The following is a 17936-nucleotide window of genomic DNA, read 5'->3' as shown; positions in this document are numbered from 1 at the left end:
TAAAGATTATAGCTGTATATATATACACATACACATATATACACATACACATATATATATATACACATATACATATATACATATATACATATATACATACATACATATATACATACATATATGTGTGTGTATATATATATATATATATATATAAAAGCTAAAAGAGTAAAATCTAGTCAGAAAAAAAAAAAAAAAAAAAACAGAGTCAGAAGTTCTGGGCTCAAATCCTGCCTCTGAAATGTACTGGTGTTATATTAGACAAGTCACTCCTGAGCCTGTTTCTTCATCTGTAAACTGAAGGAGTTTAATTAGATTATTTCTAGGATCCTTTCCAGTTCTAGGTCCATAATTTAAACTCTTAACAAAATAGATTTATTTTTCAAATTCAATTTTCTATTATTTTCAGTTCTGAGTTCTCTCTCTTTCATCTCACCCTCTGTTGAGAAAGAAAAACAAAACCCATTACAAATATGTGCAGTCATCAAAAAAGAGAAAGAAAAGAAATTCCTGCATTAGCTAAATCTTTAAAAAAAAAATATGCTTCAGGTCCCAGTATTTACTGAGAGTCCATTAGTTTACTGTTGGAGGTGGGCAGCATGTTTTTTATTTGTGAAGCACTATGCTAAGTGCTAAAGTACAAATAGAAAATCATGAGTCCTCTGGAATCATGGTTGGCTACTTGTTATTCAGAATTCCTAAGAAGAAAATTATTTGTCTTTGCAATATTGTTGTCATATGTGAAATCTTCTCTTAGTTCTGCTCTCTTCCCTTTATCTGCCCCTCATTTACTTGTCATTTTTTTATTCTTATTGTCTTTGCCAATAGAATGAATATGAGATTGATCTCAGAGTTGTTTTAATGTGCATTTTCCCTAATTATTAGTGATGTGGAGCTTTCATATAGTTGTTGAGCTTTCTTTCCTTTGTTAACAGCCTGTTTATATTTGTTGATCATTTTTTTGAGGGAAATATCTCTTGTTCTTATTCACAGAGTGTTCCAAAAGTCTTGATTCGATATTAAGTTTCACTGTTGTTCAATTGTTTCAATCTTTCCATGACACCATTTGGGATTTTCTTGTCAGAGACACTGGAGTGGTTTGCCATTTCTTCCCTAACTAATTTTACAGGTAAGGAAACTGAGGCAAATGGTTAGGGACTTGTCACAGGTCAAAACAATTTATAAATGTCTGAGACCAGATTTGAACTCACTTTTAGGCCTAGTGCTCTAATCATAAAGACCTGTATTCAAATTCCCACTTATCTATGTTGTTACTTGCACAAGTTATACAATCTCTTTTAACCTCAGTTCCTCATCTGTAAAATGAGAGCGCTGCAGTTGATGGCTTCTGAGGTCCTTCCTAACTCAAAATTTGCAGTCTTCTGAGGGTGGAGAAGCCCATGTTGTAGTTAGCTAACTGGGTGAGGCAGGAATTCTGAGTGACTGGAAGTCCTGCTGAAAGTTAACTACGTGAGCTTCAGTGCATGGAGTCAGATATATGGCAAATGAGTCAACTAGATAGTGCAGTGGACAGATGCCTTCCATCTCAGCTAGAGGTATCCCTCACTCTATCACTCTCTTCTGTACAGGACCATCTACCTTATCATTACATTCCAAATAACCTCCAAGCCTTAGTATTTACCTAGCAATCTTCCCTGCTTGAGCAACACCTGGTCTTTCCATTTGCTCATGAATTCTTCTTTATGAGTTGTTTTCCTTGGTTAAAATGTGAATTCCTTAAGAACAAAGATTATCTCAGTTTTCTATTTGTACTCCAGCAATTAGCACAGTGCTTCATAAGTAAAAAAATTGCTTTTAATAATTATTTATTTTATATTTTTAATTATTTAATTTAATTAAGCATTTAATAATTAATTCTTATTTTCCATTTCATTCTTTAAAACTTTCCATAATTCTATCTTTCCTGGAAACTTATCATTAAATGAAAACAATTTGTGGAATATTATTGCTGTTAATCCACCCAGTAAACCTGATTTTCATGACCAAAATGCAATAATCTAATCTCTACCATTCTTCCCATCTCCTTTCAGTCCTTGTCCTTCCCAAGCCAATCTCTACAATGGGAATGGGTTTGCTCTCCATTTTGAACAATGCTGGTTACAGAGCCGATCTTTAGGTAATATTTGTTGAATGAGTAATTTAGCCCATGTAAGACATAAAAAGATTGTTTTGACGCAGATAACTCCAGGTAATCTACAGAAAGGATGATGAAAAACTTTGCCAAGGAGATGAGAATTTCCCCTGTGGTTGGCAATGCTCTGCCAGGAAAATGACAACAAAACACTCGGAGCTGGTGCTTGTTGTCTCTTTGCTTGCCCTTCCTTGCCCCTAAACCACATTCCTGATTCCTAGCTATCTTACCAAGTTTGTGCCTGGGGATTTCAGATGCTGCCAAGTTTACTGTAGCCCAAGAATGTATCAGGACCTGAAGAGACCTAGGTTGCCTCACCTTGGCTGAAGAGAGAAGGATCCAGGCTAGGATGGAAAGCCATCCAGGAAATCTTAAGGGGAGTGGGGGTGGGGACTGGGAGAATAGAAATTCTGTTCTTAACTGTAAACGTCAAGACATCAGAGTCATTTCTAAACAATGTTGGTACAAGATGTACCTTTCAGTAAAAGAATCTGGGACTGGCAATTTTCTCCCACTCCACCTACTTTAACCACAAAGTTCTAGTAAAGTCAGTGGTTGTTAGTTGTTCTTGTTAAGTCAAGATTAGTCTGATGATCCAAATGGAGTAGGAGTGTGGTAATTGGAATTGAATTTAAGATCTGAGACGAAAGGAAAAGGGAAGAGAAGAAAGAAGAAAAACTAAGTTAGAGAGGAAAAAGGAAAGGAAAAAAAGAAGAGGAAGAATAGAGGGAAGATAAAATCATGGTTGGAAGGACCCTAAGGAAAAAAACACATTCTAATTCCCTAAGGGAGAGTCAGAGACTGAAAGCAAGATCCCAGATGGAGCAAAATATTCATAGTTGCACTTTTTGTGGTAGCAAAGAATTAAAAGCGAAGTAGATGTCCATTGATTGAAGAATGACTAATCAAATTGTGGTTCAAGAATGTAATGGGATAATACTGTTCTGGAAGAAATCACGAAAATGGTAATCCAGAGAAGCATGGGAAGACTTATGAAATGATGCTGTGAAATAAACAGAATTAGGAAAGCATGATATACAACAAAGTAAATGGAAAGAACAACAAAATAATGAAACTGAATGGAAATATCAACAGAACAATAAAACTAAATTCTGTGTAAAAGAAGCATCTAGGTGGCAAAAGGGATAGAATTCAAGGCTTGGAAAAGAGTGGAGTTCAAATCTTGCTTCAGACTTTTAATGTCTTAACCTCTCTCTGCCTCAGTTTCATCCTCTGTAAAATGAGAGGTTGGCTCTGATTCCTTTTCAGATCTCTTTCAGCTCCATACTTATAATCCTATGGCAATTAGAATAATCAAAAAACTCAGGAGAAGAGTTGAGATAAGGAACCTTCTTTCTCCCTTCTTTTTTTGGAGGTGAAAAGGAATGTTACATGTCCAGTCAGAAAAGTTAATATGCTTGGCAGCTTTTACTTAACTGCTTTTTTCCCTTCTTTCTTTTTATATTGTCACTTGTAAAAGAAGGTCACTTGTAAAAAATGAAAGACATGGGTAAAATATTTTTAAAAATTAAAACAAATTTAAAGGCACTGCTGATATATAAGTGAATTAGTTCAACTATTCTAAAGAACAATTTGGGATCATGCAAGAAAAGTTCCTAAAGGGTTCCTTCTCCTGGGATAAAATTGGTCCCAAGAAGTTTGACAATAAGAAAAAACTCATGTATAAAAATACTAATACCATCATCTGTGAAAACAAAAAACTGAAAACCAAGTGATCTTGAGTTGTTTCAGCCATATTTGAATCTTCATAACCCATTTGGGATTTTCTTGGCAGAGATATGGAAGTGTTTTGCCATTTGCTTCTCCAGCTCATTTTATAGATGAAGAAACTGAGGTAAACAGAGTCAAGTGACTTATCCGGGGTCACACAGCTGGGAATTATCTGAGGCCAGATTTGAACACAGGAAGAGGAATGTTTTTGACTCCAGGCCTGGTTCTCTATCCCTTGTGCCACTTACCTACCCTAGAAATTAAATACATGCTCAATAATTGTGAAATAGCCGGATAAATTACAATATGTGAATGTAATAGAATATTACTATGCCATTGGGAATGATGAATATGAAAAAATGCAGTGACATGGAAAAGTTGTATGAAATGAAGCAGACTGAGGAAAACAGAACCAAATGAATAATACACATACAATGACTCCAATAATGAATAGAGAGTCAACTTGAACTTGATTATTATGTTTTCCTCTTTCTGTAAAATAATCCTTTGCTACTTTTGGACTCAACCTATCCAATTAATACTTCTCCATTTACTTGTGTCTTTATTTCTGTAAACAGTGGCTTGAAGTATTCCTATACTTCTTATGCATATCTTGGAAGGTAGACTTCTAAAAGTTTTGTACATTCTGTAGTTCTTTGCAATTACATTTATCTATTCTTGCTGGGTTTTATTAATATTATATGGAAATATGTATGAGTTATGTGGATTTTTTTTACATATTGCAACTTTGATAAGGCTTAGTTGTTTCAATTTGTTATTAGTTGACTCTTTAAGGTTCATTATGTACAACTTAGAGAAGTGTCTTGGTCCTGAGCTTTTGGACTCGTCATGCCCAATTATTACTTCTCCATTTACTGAGGTCTGTCTTTATTTCTGTAAACAGAAGTTTGTAGTTGTATTTATATACTTCTTGCATATAGCTTGGCAGGGAAACTCCTAAAGGTTTTCTACATCCTGTGGTTCTTTGCAATCATCTATTTCTTCCTGATGGGTTTTATTAATATTGTATGGAAAGGTGGATGAGTTTGTGAATTTATTTTATATTCTGCAATTTTGATAAAGTTTAATTCTTTCAATTAATTATCAGTTGATCCTTTAGGGTTCATTAAATACAACTTGGAAAAGAGTCTTGGTCCTGAATTCAAAAATTTTCATTGTCTGACACAATAGAATATCTTCACAATTGTTTTCTGACACTGGCTTTATTGAAAGATTCATGGAGATGGGAGAAGTTTGGGCTTTAGATAGTCAAAGCTATTTCCATATATTTTCCTGTCCTGGTCTTGAAATCAGTTCAATTTCAATCTTGTAGTTGTGTGATACAGAGTTGAACCACACACCTATTGATGGGGAGAAGGTAGATTTACAGTTAAATACAATCCAACAGGATTCCTCAGGATTCCAAGTTCCTTGTCTGTATGTATATACTTCCCAGTGCTAGCTATTAATTTTCTAGGTTTTGGAATTGATCAGGGCAGCATAGTCAAAAAGATTTAACTAGGTCCCTCAGTGCTAAAAGAATCCCCTGTCTGTGTAGGGCATAATCCCTCTCTGGGGCTGCTGAGGGAAGACTAGCACCTCTGGTGTGAGGGCTATCGAGCCTTTTTCAGGCTCCTTCTTCTTTGGTATCCACTTGATTTATCCAATTCTCATTTGTGCTTTCAAGAAGTTGTAACCACGGCTACAAACTGATAAATGGCTTCAGCAGATGGGCTAAACCAGATTGAAAGGAATATGAAAAGTTCTTTTTAAAATTAATTTTTAAGTGTTAAGCATGGTAGAAATATATATATATATAGGCATACATATTTATACAATTATCTTGCTTAACTAGAAGAATCATATCAAAAAGGAAAATAATGAGAAAGAAAATAAAATTCAAGCAAACAACAACAAAAGAAGTGAAAATATTATGTTGTTATACACACTTAGTTCCCACAGCCCTCTCTCTGTGGAGATGGCTCTCTTCATCACAAGGTCATTGGAACTGGCTTGAATCATCTCATTGTTGAGAAGAGCCACATCCATCAGAATTGATCATCATATAATATTTATGTGGCTGTGTACAATGTGCTTCTACTCTTTGCATTTAGCATCTGTTCATATACGTTTCTCCAGGCTTCTATGAAATCATCCTGCTGATTGTTTCTTACAAACAATAATATTCCATAACATTCATACACCATAATTTATTCAGCCATTCTTCAATTGATGGTCATCCACTCAGTTTCTAGTTTCATGATATTACAAAAAGGGCTGCCCCAACATTTTTGCACATGTGGCTCCCTTTCCCTCCTTTAAGATCTTTCTGGGATATAAGCCCAGTAGAGACACTGTTGGGTCAAAGGATATGCACAGTTTGATAGCCTTTTGGGCATAGTTTCAAATTTCTCTCCAGAATGGTTAGATCTGTTCACAACTCTACCAACAATGTATCAGTGTAACTGAGAGGTTTCAAACCCATCAGTGAATTGGGGGATGGTGGTATCTACCCCAAGCTTGTAAAGACATCCCCAGTGCAATAAGTGGTTGAGAACATTTTTTTCTAATGTTCAGGAAGGCAGCTAAAGCAGGAGTTGTAGAGAGCTTAGAGTTTGGTCAGGAAGAGAGACCAAGATTATCTACATCCATCTACCAGTCATGTCCTGCCCCTGGACTTTGGCAACGTGGAAAGATTCTGCCTCACTTAAATCCAATTTATTCATGTGTCAAAAGATATCACCTAGTCATGTCATTTTAGTCCTCTTTGAGACTTAAGAGCAACCAACTCCCTCTCTAATAAATCTTGTGTTTTCTGTATGCATTATGGTTTCTCAGTATTGAGAAATTGGGTCACCAATTCTAACAGAAGTCAGATCCCTTCAAAGGCCAGAAAAACAGAAACATTAGCTTGTGTGGGACTTCCTGACTATGGAGTAGTCAGGGTCCCGCTAAGAACCGACTCCAATACATTTTCTTTCCTCTGAAATACATCCACATTATCTATACTCTTTTTCCTTGTTATGTGTTGGTTATGTGTCTCTCAGTCTGTCTCTTTCTGGGTCTCTCTCATTCTCTGGTTCTCTGTCTCTGTCTTTATATCTCCTCAATTCTGTTTTTCATTAACTACTCTTACCCTGATATACAAAGAATAGTGTCTCTGAGGATCTGGAATCTGGAGACTATTAGATTTCAGAGTGAATTAGAATTATTAGAATTAAGACTGAGTTCCAAAGCTCCCATTTGGTTATATTTTTGTTTTCTCTTGCCATTTCCTGACACAAAGTGCTTGCCCCCCTTCCCAAGATCAAATTTGGCCTTAGACACTTAACACTTCCTAGCTGTATGACTCTGAGCAAGTCACTTAACCCCAGTTGCCTAACACACACACACACACACACACACACACACACACAAATTAGTTAGAAATTTTTAACCTCTTCTTTTTATGTCTTCAACTATAAAGTGGGAATAATAACAGCCCCCTTCTCCCAGAGTGGTTGTGAGGATCAAAGGAGGCTTAGTACAGTGTCTGGAATGTATTAGGTACTATATGATGCTTATTCCCCCTTTTCCCACTTCCTGAAGTAGAAATTCTTTCCTGTCCTAATACCTGATAGGAATGGCCACTTGTGAAGGCACGTTTAGGTGCCAGAAACTGGCCATAATAAGCACTGACCTTGTCAGGGTGGGAGAGGCAACACGGAATCTTGGCTTTGGCCCTATGACTTGGAATGAGGAGTACTAAAGAGGAGTGAGGTTAAACTTTGGAATGAAAAGAACATAGGAATGCAGCACTAATTAATTCATATGAGATTCCAGTTCTGTAATAATTGAAAGGGAATTTATCAGATCACGAAATGGAATCACTTTCCCATCTTCTCCCATTTACACTTCTTTCCCTGAAGGATTAATATCGCCCAAGGGATCATTGGATAGTAATGTGGACCTCCTAAACCAGCTCCTTAAACTGGAGTCCATGAATTTGATATTCTTTAAAATATTTTTGTAACTATATTTCAACATAATAGCTTCCTTTATAAACCCATGTATTTTATCTTAAGTATTTAAAACATGATTCTTTTAAAGGGTCCATAGGCTTTAGCAAACTGCCAAAGAGATCCAAGGCACAAAAAGGATTAAGGATTCTTGCTCTAGAGCTCAATATGTGATAGCTGGGGGAAATGTTCCTGCTGCTGATGGGGGTGGTAGCCCCTTTAAGATTCCTTTTCTGATCTCCAACCCCCTTTGGGACTGACCTTTGATTTACAAGATCTGGTCAAAACCACCCTTTTGTATTTCAAGGGGAGAGATCCGTATCTAGGCTAACTTGGACTGTACCTAGCCCCCAATTCTAATGATCTGCTCAGGTAGCCCAACCCCCACCTGGTGGGTTCTGGCCCTCGAGGAATCATCCTGGAACTCCACCCTAGGCCCCTTCAAGCAAATAAAAGAGCCAAGCTGGAATCATCTCTTTGCAGAGGGTCGAAACATGCATGCAAGCAACATGCTTTGCATCACAGACTCTCTGTCCGCCATTTCTGGTGTATTTCTTCCTCTATCTAATACCTTTTACTAACTAGACTTTAACCTTACTTCCAAACCCTACAATAAACCTCTTTTTATCAATCTAGGTTTTCGGGCCTGTAAATTCCTTTACAGGGGACTCTCGTGCTGCTACTAGAATTCATTTAACTTTGTATCCTTGCGCCGAATCCAAAGGGGTTGCAGGAGAGCTCCATTTGACATCCTGTACCCCGAACCTGCCACTAGACCTCAATTAATCCTAATTTTATTTAGATATACCTTAGCTGGACCTCAACATTTGCTTATACCTCATCACTGCCACTAACACAAATGAAACTGGGAGAATCAGTTTGGGGAACTGAGATCAATAGGAGGATTAAATATGGTACATTAGCTTTGGATTGTAGAGGGCATCTCATCTCTAACTAATAAGTCACCTAACTTTTTGGAACTTTGCTAGGTATTTATTCTGTTCTACAAAAGTAACAGGAAATCCAAGAAAGGCATAGACAAAATAAAGTATTATTATCATTAAATGCACATATTTTAAATGTTTTATCAAAATGTAAATAGTTTGGCTCTTAGAATTTGACATATTTTATTATTTCTCATATAAATTTTTTAGATATGTTTTTTTTTCTTTTTTAAACAGGTTTATTCTTTAAATTAAAAATATAGCTGAATATTTGCTATCTTCTCTTAAATCTTCAATTTCCCTGTTTTTCTTTGTGGGTTGATGATTATTTTAGTTTCCTTTCTCTGGCTCTATATAACATCTAAACTAGATCCAGAATACTTGGACAAGGACCCTTCTGCTGGCATTTGGAATGGGTCAGTCTTTGAATGGACTTGAGAGATCCCCTAAACTAATCCCACTTGTTACAGGTGAAAAAGACCAAATCTGGAAGAGTTAAATAGCCATGATCATGTAAAGAGTTATTGTTAGAGTTGGGAGCAATCTCCAGTTATCTCTGGATTCCCAGTCCAGATCTCTCTCCAAGGTGGGTTAGAAAGCCCAAAGCCAGAGGAGGCTGGGAATAGAATTGCTCAAGAATGGGAGTGATTGACTGGCTATTGCATATTCTATCTGACAGGTGTTTGTGCTTTGTCATGGGCTCCTGCAATTGTGTCAGCTCCTCTACAGTGCCTACTTCAAGAGCAGCCTCACCACCATTGAGAAGCGCTTCGGTCTTTCCAGCTCTTCTTCTGGCTTTATCTCCAGTTTAAATGAGGTAAGTGCCCCTTTGTCCTGGACTTGTAAAGAATGTGGGGAGGAGCTGAGTAGGAGGGAAGAGGAGGGACTTGGGTATAGAAACACATGTTTCTATAAACATATTTCTAGAAACTCTGTCCCAGACTCCCCACAAGAATAGGTGACTATAGTTTACTAATTAATTCTGGCAAGAATATTAGGATGGAAAGGGACCCTAAAGAATATAGCATAGCTCTAGAGCTAGAAGGGATATTACAGGTCATGTATTCTAATCACCCCGCTTTATAGATGGGGAAAGCTGAGGCCTAAAGAAGTAAAAAGAAATATCCAAGATCACATGGATCATAAGTAGCAGAGTTATATTCAAATGCAGGGCTTTCCCCTATCATTCCATGACCATCTTATACATTTCATGTTTTAAAAATATAATTGGAAGATAACTTTACTTTCAAAAATTTTATTTATTTTGTTACGAATTTAACAAATATATAAAATAAGCATTTTTACATGCAAAGTAGGTCAGAAAAAAGAATTGTACATGAAATTACTATCATGTGAAGCTTAATTTTCTTTTTAAGTTTAGACTTAATTTAACATGTAACTTTCAAAGCTGCCAGTTTATATGTTCTTCTGTCTATCTGTGTACTTTAAAATAATGTTTTAATGATCCTTTTTTTTTCTTTCTTTTCTTTTCTTTTTTTGAAAGGGAGGGCAGTCCTATGGCTATCTTTCCTAACCCATTCAGCTCTCTTCTTACTTTTCCTTTAAAGTATATAGTAAATTCAACAAATAATTTCTTTTTAAAAAATATCCTTTAACACTGATTTTTTTAAAATGTGGAGTTTCCTATTTTCTCCTTCCATTTAAGCCCTTCTCTATTCATTGAGAAGGCAAGCAATACATCAGTTATACATGTGAAGTCATGCAAAACATTTCCTAATTGGCCATCTGGAGATGTGGCTAGTTATTTCATTGATCAGAGTTCTTAAGTCTTTTGAAATTTATTTTTACATTGTTGTTTTATAAATTATTTTTCTTGCTTTCTTAACATCATTATATCAATTTATATAAATCTTCCTAGGTTTTTCTGAAACTTTTTCATCATTTTTGGTGGAATAATATTTCATTAAGTTCACATACCACAACTTGTTCAGCCATTTTCCAGCTGATGGGCATTACCTCAGTTTCCTTTTTTTTTTGCTGTAGCAAAAAGAGCTGTTATAAACATTTTTGTTATTTATGGATTCCTTTCCTCTCTCTTTGAATTCTTTAGGATATTAGCCTAGGAGAAATATCACTGGGTCAAAGAGTATGCATAGTTTAATAAATTTGGGGGCCCAGTTCCAAATTTCCTTCCAAGACAATTAGGCTAATTTACCACTCTGCCAACAGTATGTTAGTGTGACTGTTTCCTAAAATCTCATCAACAATTATCCATTTCTTTTCCTGTTATCTTTGTCAATGTTATCCAACTCCCTCATTTTATAGATAAAGTCTTAATTGGAGTTAAACAGATAAAAAAAAAAAAATAGCAGAGCCAGAATTCAAGTACAGGTTTGATTCTGTTTTACTTCCTGATAAATAGAGATTTCCCAAGTTTTCCCCCCAAATTCCAGGAAGATATGTCATCTTTTAAGTTATGAATCTTTCTTTAGTTACTAGGAGTTTCTTTGAATGGGTGAAACATGAAGAACCTTTCAAAAAGAGAAATGTGGGCAGGGACTAGGTTCTGACTCTAAATCAAGGACTAGTATAGCCTTTTTATGGTTTTCTTTTTTCACATCATTATCACTTTCTAATGACTCCCTAGAACCCTTTCTTGTAGTTTATGTTGTATTATTTTTATTTGGGGATCTCCCACTCTAATTCTCAGAACATCCCCCATTTCCTTCCTCCATGCCTTTGTATTGACTGTTCCCCATGTCTAAAATGTTCTTTCTCCTCACCTATGCTTCTTAAAAATCCTTGATATCCTTTAAGACTGAGATTAAATGCGGGTTCCTACAGGGGCCTTTCCCACCCCTACCTGTTAAGGTTGACTTTCATCTGGGCAGATAAATAGCTCACCCTAGAGTCAGGAAAACCTGAGTGCAAATCCAGCCTTAGACACTAGGGTTTTTTTTGACCCTGAGCCTCTCACTTAATTTCTATTTGCCTTAGTTTCCTCATCTGAAAAATGGGGTTAATAATGGCACCTACCTTCCAGAATTGTTGTGTGGAACAGATGAAATAATAATAGTAAAGCACTTAGCACAGTAACTGACACATAGTAAGCCCTATATATTGTTTAATCTTTTCAGTTATATTTGACTCTTTGTGACCTCATTTTGGGTTTTCTTGGCAAAGATACTGAAATAGTTTGCCACTTTCCTCTCTAGCTCATTTTACAGATAAGAAAACCAAGGCAGAGTTAAGTGACTTGCCCAGGGTCCCATAGTTAGTATTTGAGGCCAGATTTGAACTCAGGAAGCTGACTCCAGCTCCCACACTCCATCCAACCAGCACCTAGCTGGCCAACCACTATAATAGATGTTACTGTGTATTGTGTATCTATTTCTAGGAATGTTATATTACCTATTAGAATTCGAGCTTCTTGAAACTGTTTTTGCTTGACTTTTGTGCCCACGGTATTTAGAACATACTAATTCCCCTCACCCCATTGATATGTAAGAATGTATTGCTCCCAGAAGTAAGACCTTTTTTGGGGTACCTAACAAGATATCTTTCCTTTCCATCACTTAAGCCTGGATAGTTCTGATCTCATAACACTGTGCTCTCAACCACAGGTCAGCAATGCTCTTCTCATCATCTTCGTCAGTTACTTCGGCAGCCGAGTTCACCGGCCCAGGCTCATTGGCATTGGGGGCCTCCTGCTGGCCACGGGAGCGTTTCTTCTCACTCTCCCTCACTTCCTCTCCGATCCCTACCAGTACTCCCCTCTTCTTGGGGGTAAGTAACTTTCCCCCTAAACTCTCTCCCAACACATATGCTATGCCCATCTTCTGTAGACCCAAGCTCCAAAGCAGAAAGAATCCTCTTCCTTTCTTAAAGAGAAACAGTACAAAAGGGTTTATTTCAGATACAGAAAATACATATTCAAGTCAGTCAACAGAGTACTGAATACCAACTCTTGCTTCTTCATGAACTTACTTTTTTGTTTTTTCAAGTCCTGGATTTACCTTGTGTAATGAAAAGGGTAGAATAGAGCAGTTGTTCTGAACCTTGTTTTAAATAATATTTTGTTCTAATGGTCATCATCTCTAACACAGGATGGGGAGGAAGGGGAAAATATAAAAAGTGCACAGAGAGAATCAAAGAAAAATTAGAAGGAAGTATAGAAGGCAGAGAAGCTTTGAAAATAATGTGTAGCATTTATTTTATACTTTTTTAAAAAAGTAAGCAATGAAATGTAAATTCATGGTTTTACAGTAAATCTTTTTATTCTTCTGTATACACGGAAATTTTTTAAAATCTTCATATGTTTAAATTCAATGAATAAAAAAAGAAAAAAAAAGAAAAAAATTATATTATAATTGGTTTCTTTTGTAATCCTCTGTTTTGTTTTGTGCATTTAAAATCATTATTCCAAGAAAATGTCCATAGGTTTTACTCAACTTCCAAAGAGGTCTGTTTCCCACAAGAGGTCAAGAACTCCTAGTAAAGGGCATAGAGAGTTGGTAAACTGCGGGCAGAATAATCTAGGGGAAGAAATATATCATTTCTAACTATATCAATCCCAAGATCAGATGGTGTTAGGGTATTTCTACAACTTCTCTAGGAGCTACACCACATAATATGACCTGTGTTCTATCCTCATGCAAAGGTTGTTGTGTAACAAGGATAGAAGATTATAGATTTGGAGCTGGAAGGGACCTCAGATGCCATTTAGTCCAACTTCCCAGTTTTATAAATAAGGAAATGGTTAGGTGATTTGCCCAAGATCACACAATTGGTAAATAATAATGGAATAATCATTTACATAGCACCTATTATGTGCCAGGTAATAAACTAAATGACTTATAAGTATTACCTTATTTGATCCTTACAACAATAGTGAGAGGTAGGTGTTACTATTGTAGTTAAAGAACTGGAGGCTATGTGACTTGTCCTGAGGCTGGATTTCAACTCAGGCTCCATTGCACCATGTAATAGAGGTAGTATTTGGATCTGGATCTTTTGAATATATTAGTCTTAAAACCCTCTGTAAATGTGAACTATAACTTCTATTCTATAACTTCTGTTCCTGTTGTTCTTTGAGCTCAAGATTGATTATTAGTGTCCTCAATAAAGGGGACCCTAGATGCAGCTGGTGTCTCAGTAGATAGAACTCTGAGACTGAAGTAAAGAAGACATGAGTTCAAGTATAACCTCAGATTTAGCTCTTTCCTAGATGTGTGACACTGGGGATGTCACTTCACCCTGTTTACCTCAGTTTCCTCATGTGTCAAATGAACTCAGTAAGAAAACAGCAAACTACTCCAGTTTTAAACTTCAAATGGATTGTATACAACTGAAACAAGTCAGCAACAATGAGCCCTAAATCGGTTTGTTTTCATTTATTGAGACTGTTTTAGTAGAGAAGATACTGAAACTATTAACTAATAAGATGAAGCAAGTGATTTCTTCCTCAGTTCTGATTATTTTATTGTTCACTCACACCTATCCCATTCCTTCCTAATTTTTGATAAAAGTGCTTTTTTTGTCCTGTTTTCCTCAAGATAGAGCTCCCAGAGCTAAATGATGATAACTCAGGGCAAAGTTCAGAATTGTATGGACTGAACAATAAGTCCACAGATGGGTTTCATTCCTGACTCTGCAGCTAACTAGTTGAAAGGCCTCAGGCAAGTTACTTTTCCTCTTGATTTCCTCATTTGTAAAGTGCTAGTGTTGGTATCCTATCATGTCTTCAGAAAGCTGTTAATTAATCCACATCTGATTCTCTCCCTGGAAAAAGAGCCTTCTATGCATTTAAAAATAGTCACCAGAACAGTGAGTATGGGTGCAGAACAAGCACCTTAGAAAGAAAAATGGTAGTACAGTAATTTAAAATGGGTTCCATTTCAGAAAGATTTAGGTTTGGTTCTAACCTTTCCTCCTTATTATCTTTGCTCTTAGCAAGTGACTTGACCTCTGTGCCTCAGATCCTTATTTATAAAATGAGAGGGTTGGACCAGATGATTTCTGATACCTGTTCTGCCTCTTGACCTGTGATCAGATGATTAGATAACCTTTACAATCCCCTATAACTTTAAATCTGTTATCTAATGACATCAGATCTTATAGACTATAACAGCATTAATCACAGAACAAACTAGTACTCATCTATGACCAGGATCTTAGATTTTCCTTCCTAGGACAAGGCCATAGAGCTGTGTAGCCATCTAAGATGTTAGCACTGAGAGAGACCTGAGAGATCAAGTCCAAACCCTTGTTTTATGGGTAATAGAACTGAAGCCTGGGGATATGTAGTGATAGGTATTTTAAAATGCAAGATTCCATCCCTGACTCTTAGTCCTTCTAATAAGTATTGGTTGTGCACTATGTGTGAGGCACTATGCTAAACTTGGAGGATTAAAAAAAGGCAAAAAAAGATGGTCTGCTCTCAAGAAACTCAAAATCTAAAGGGAGAGACATCTTGCAAGTAACTGTATAAAATTGGGAGTAATCATGGAGGCGGGACATTAAAATTGAGAGGGATTGGGAAGTCTTTCTGCAGAAGTTGGGACTTAAAGGAAACCAAAAGGAAGAGATGAGGAGAGAGAGACAGTCAATGACAATGGTCAGAAAACAAGAGCTGAAATGTCTTGTCCAAGGAACAGCATGGAGATGAGTGCTACCTCTGATTCTAATGCAATGTTCTTTCCCCTGCATCAAAGAAAGCTTTCAAAAAGGATCTAGAGGAAGTCTTCAAAATACAAAGGGGGTGGGTGTTTGAGGAAGATGAATTCACTAGTCTAACAGCCCATAACTTGTTCCTGAAGATTACAGGGAGCCACTGGAGAATGAAGGTGGATGAAACTCTTTTTCTCTGAATTATTATGCCTGATCATCTCCTCCTCCTCCTCTTTCTCTTCTTTCTCCTCTTCTTCCTCCTCTTTCTTCTCCTTCTCCTTCTCCTCCTCCTCCCCTTCCCCTTCTCCTTTTTTCTAATTCTTCCCCTTCTCCTTTTTTTCTAATTCTTCTTTTTCTAATTGTCATCATCATAATTATTATTACTATTAAATTATTTAATAAATATAATGATGTCAATCATAATAATAGATAGCATTATACAGTGCTTTAAGGTATGCAAAACAATTTACATATATGGTCTACTTATAAACCCATGAAAGATGCTATTATCCCCATTTTTCAGAAGAGAAAATTGAGACTAAGAGATGTTAGATGACTTGCCAGGGAATATGCAGCTTGTAAGTGCCTAAAGCAAGATTAGAATTCAGGATTGATTCCCAAGTCTAACATTCTATTTACTAAAGAAAATGCTAATATTTTTCAAGGTAATTAAAAACATGAGCTAAGGCAAGTGAGGGCCCATTCTACCAGATGGCAGAAAGGGTCAGTTTTAGTCACATATCGCCATACCTCCCTGTCTGTTAATTCCATTTTAATTGGATCTGGGTTCCTGAGTTATAATGGACCCCACATCATTTTCTTATTTTCATTCCAACACACAATCTCTGTAGGGAAGGGCGTCTGAAAACAATTACTTGGCTTTTCATCCAGGAATGGTAGCTTTACAAAGTCTTCAGGCCCACCCAGGAGAAAAATTCTCTGCATTTTATGTCTTAAGGTTTCTCTTCTTGCTCTGAACTCTATAGGAGAGTTTGGGAAGTGGTGAAAGCAGGAGTGGCTTCCTCCTCCAGGTTTCATAGAGGCACCCCAAGTTAAAATAGCTGGGACCAGCTTGGTTTGTACCAAATGTTATGTGATGCTGACAATAGGATAAATTATTCTCCTTAATTGAAAAAGAGTTAATTCTTAAAACCAAAGTTCTGGGTTGCAGTTGGACTGTCCTCAGAAAGAATTCAAGTGTCAGTGTAGAGCAGTGCTTCTTTTATTATTATTACTATTATTATTATTATAGCTGTTATTTACAAGATACATGCACAGGTAATTTTTCAGCATTGACAATTGCAAAACCTTTTGTTCCAACTTTTCCCCTCCTTCTGCCACCCCTTCCCCTAGATGGCAGGTTGACCAATACATGTTAAATATGTTTAAATATAAGTTAAATACAATATATTTATACATATCCATACAGTTATTTTGCTGCACAAGAAGAATCGGACTTTGAAATAGTGTACAATTAGCCTGTGAAGGAAATCCAAAATGCAGGTGGACAAAAATAGAGGGATTGGGAATTCTATGTAGTGGTTCATAGTCATCTCCCAGAATTCTTTTACTGGGTGTAGCTGGTTCAGTTCATTACTCTCTACTGGAACTGATTTGGTTCATCTCATTGTTGAAGATGGTCACATGCATCAGAATTGGTCATCATACAGTATTGTTGTTGAAGCATATGATGATCTTTTGGTCCGAGCAGTACTTCTTTTTAAAATAATAATAATAATAATAATAATAATAAATATAATAATAATTTAGTATTTTATTTTTCCAATTACATCTAAAAATAATTTAAAATTATTTCTTCAAAATTTGAGTTCCAAATTTTCTCCCCCCACACTGGGAAGGTAAGCAGTTTCACATAGATTATACATGTATGGTCATGCAAAGCACATTTCCATATTAAGTCATGGTGTGAAAGAAAACAGACCAAAAAAACACAAGAAAAATAATATAAAGAAAAAGTATCTTCAATCTGCATTCAGGCTCCACCAGTTTTTTCTCTGGAGATAAACAGCAACTTTTCATCATAAATCCTTTCGAATTTCCTTGAATCATTGTATTGCTGAGAATAGCTAAGTCATTCATAATTGATTATCACATAACATTAATGTTACTGTTGTTACAAGGTCCTTCTGGTTCTGCTCATTCATTTAAATGTATCAATTCTTTTGTATTGATTCATTTAAATCTTTCCAAGGTTTTCTGAAAGCATCCTTAGAGCAGGGGTTCTTAAACTTTTGTGTGTATCTCCTTGACAGTCTGATGAAGCTGATGGTCCTCTTGTCAGAATGATGTTTCTAAATGTATAAAATAAAACACAAAGAATTAGAAAGGAAATTAATTATGTTGAAATATAGTTATCCCTTAAAAAACAAAACAACAAAATCCAAAAACTCAAAAACCCTATATTAAGATCTCCTGATCCAAAGGGTTCTGTATTTCCTTGAAATTTGGAAGAGGAGAAAAGAA

The 17936-nt window shown here is 36.2% G+C and overlaps 1 protein-coding gene across 1 annotated transcript in view; it reads left to right on the top strand.

The window, feature by feature from the left end:
• The window catches only part of SLCO2A1 (solute carrier organic anion transporter family member 2A1), a 139487-nt gene that overhangs the window by 58789 nt on the left and 62762 nt on the right, over positions 1-17936 (top strand). The window contains exons 2-3 of the mRNA XM_074301576.1: positions 9502-9639; positions 12407-12569. Coding sequence (XP_074157677.1) covers positions 9502-9639; positions 12407-12569 — 301 coding nt within the window. The remainder of the gene's footprint in view (positions 1-9501; positions 9640-12406; positions 12570-17936) is intronic.

Source organism: Sminthopsis crassicaudata, chromosome 3 (assembly GCF_048593235.1).
Source record: "Sminthopsis crassicaudata isolate SCR6 chromosome 3, ASM4859323v1, whole genome shotgun sequence".
NCBI lineage: Eukaryota > Metazoa > Chordata > Mammalia > Dasyuromorphia > Dasyuridae > Sminthopsis > Sminthopsis crassicaudata.
The sequence above is the reverse complement of the archived record's forward strand: the minus strand, read 5'-3'. Positions and strand labels throughout refer to the sequence as shown.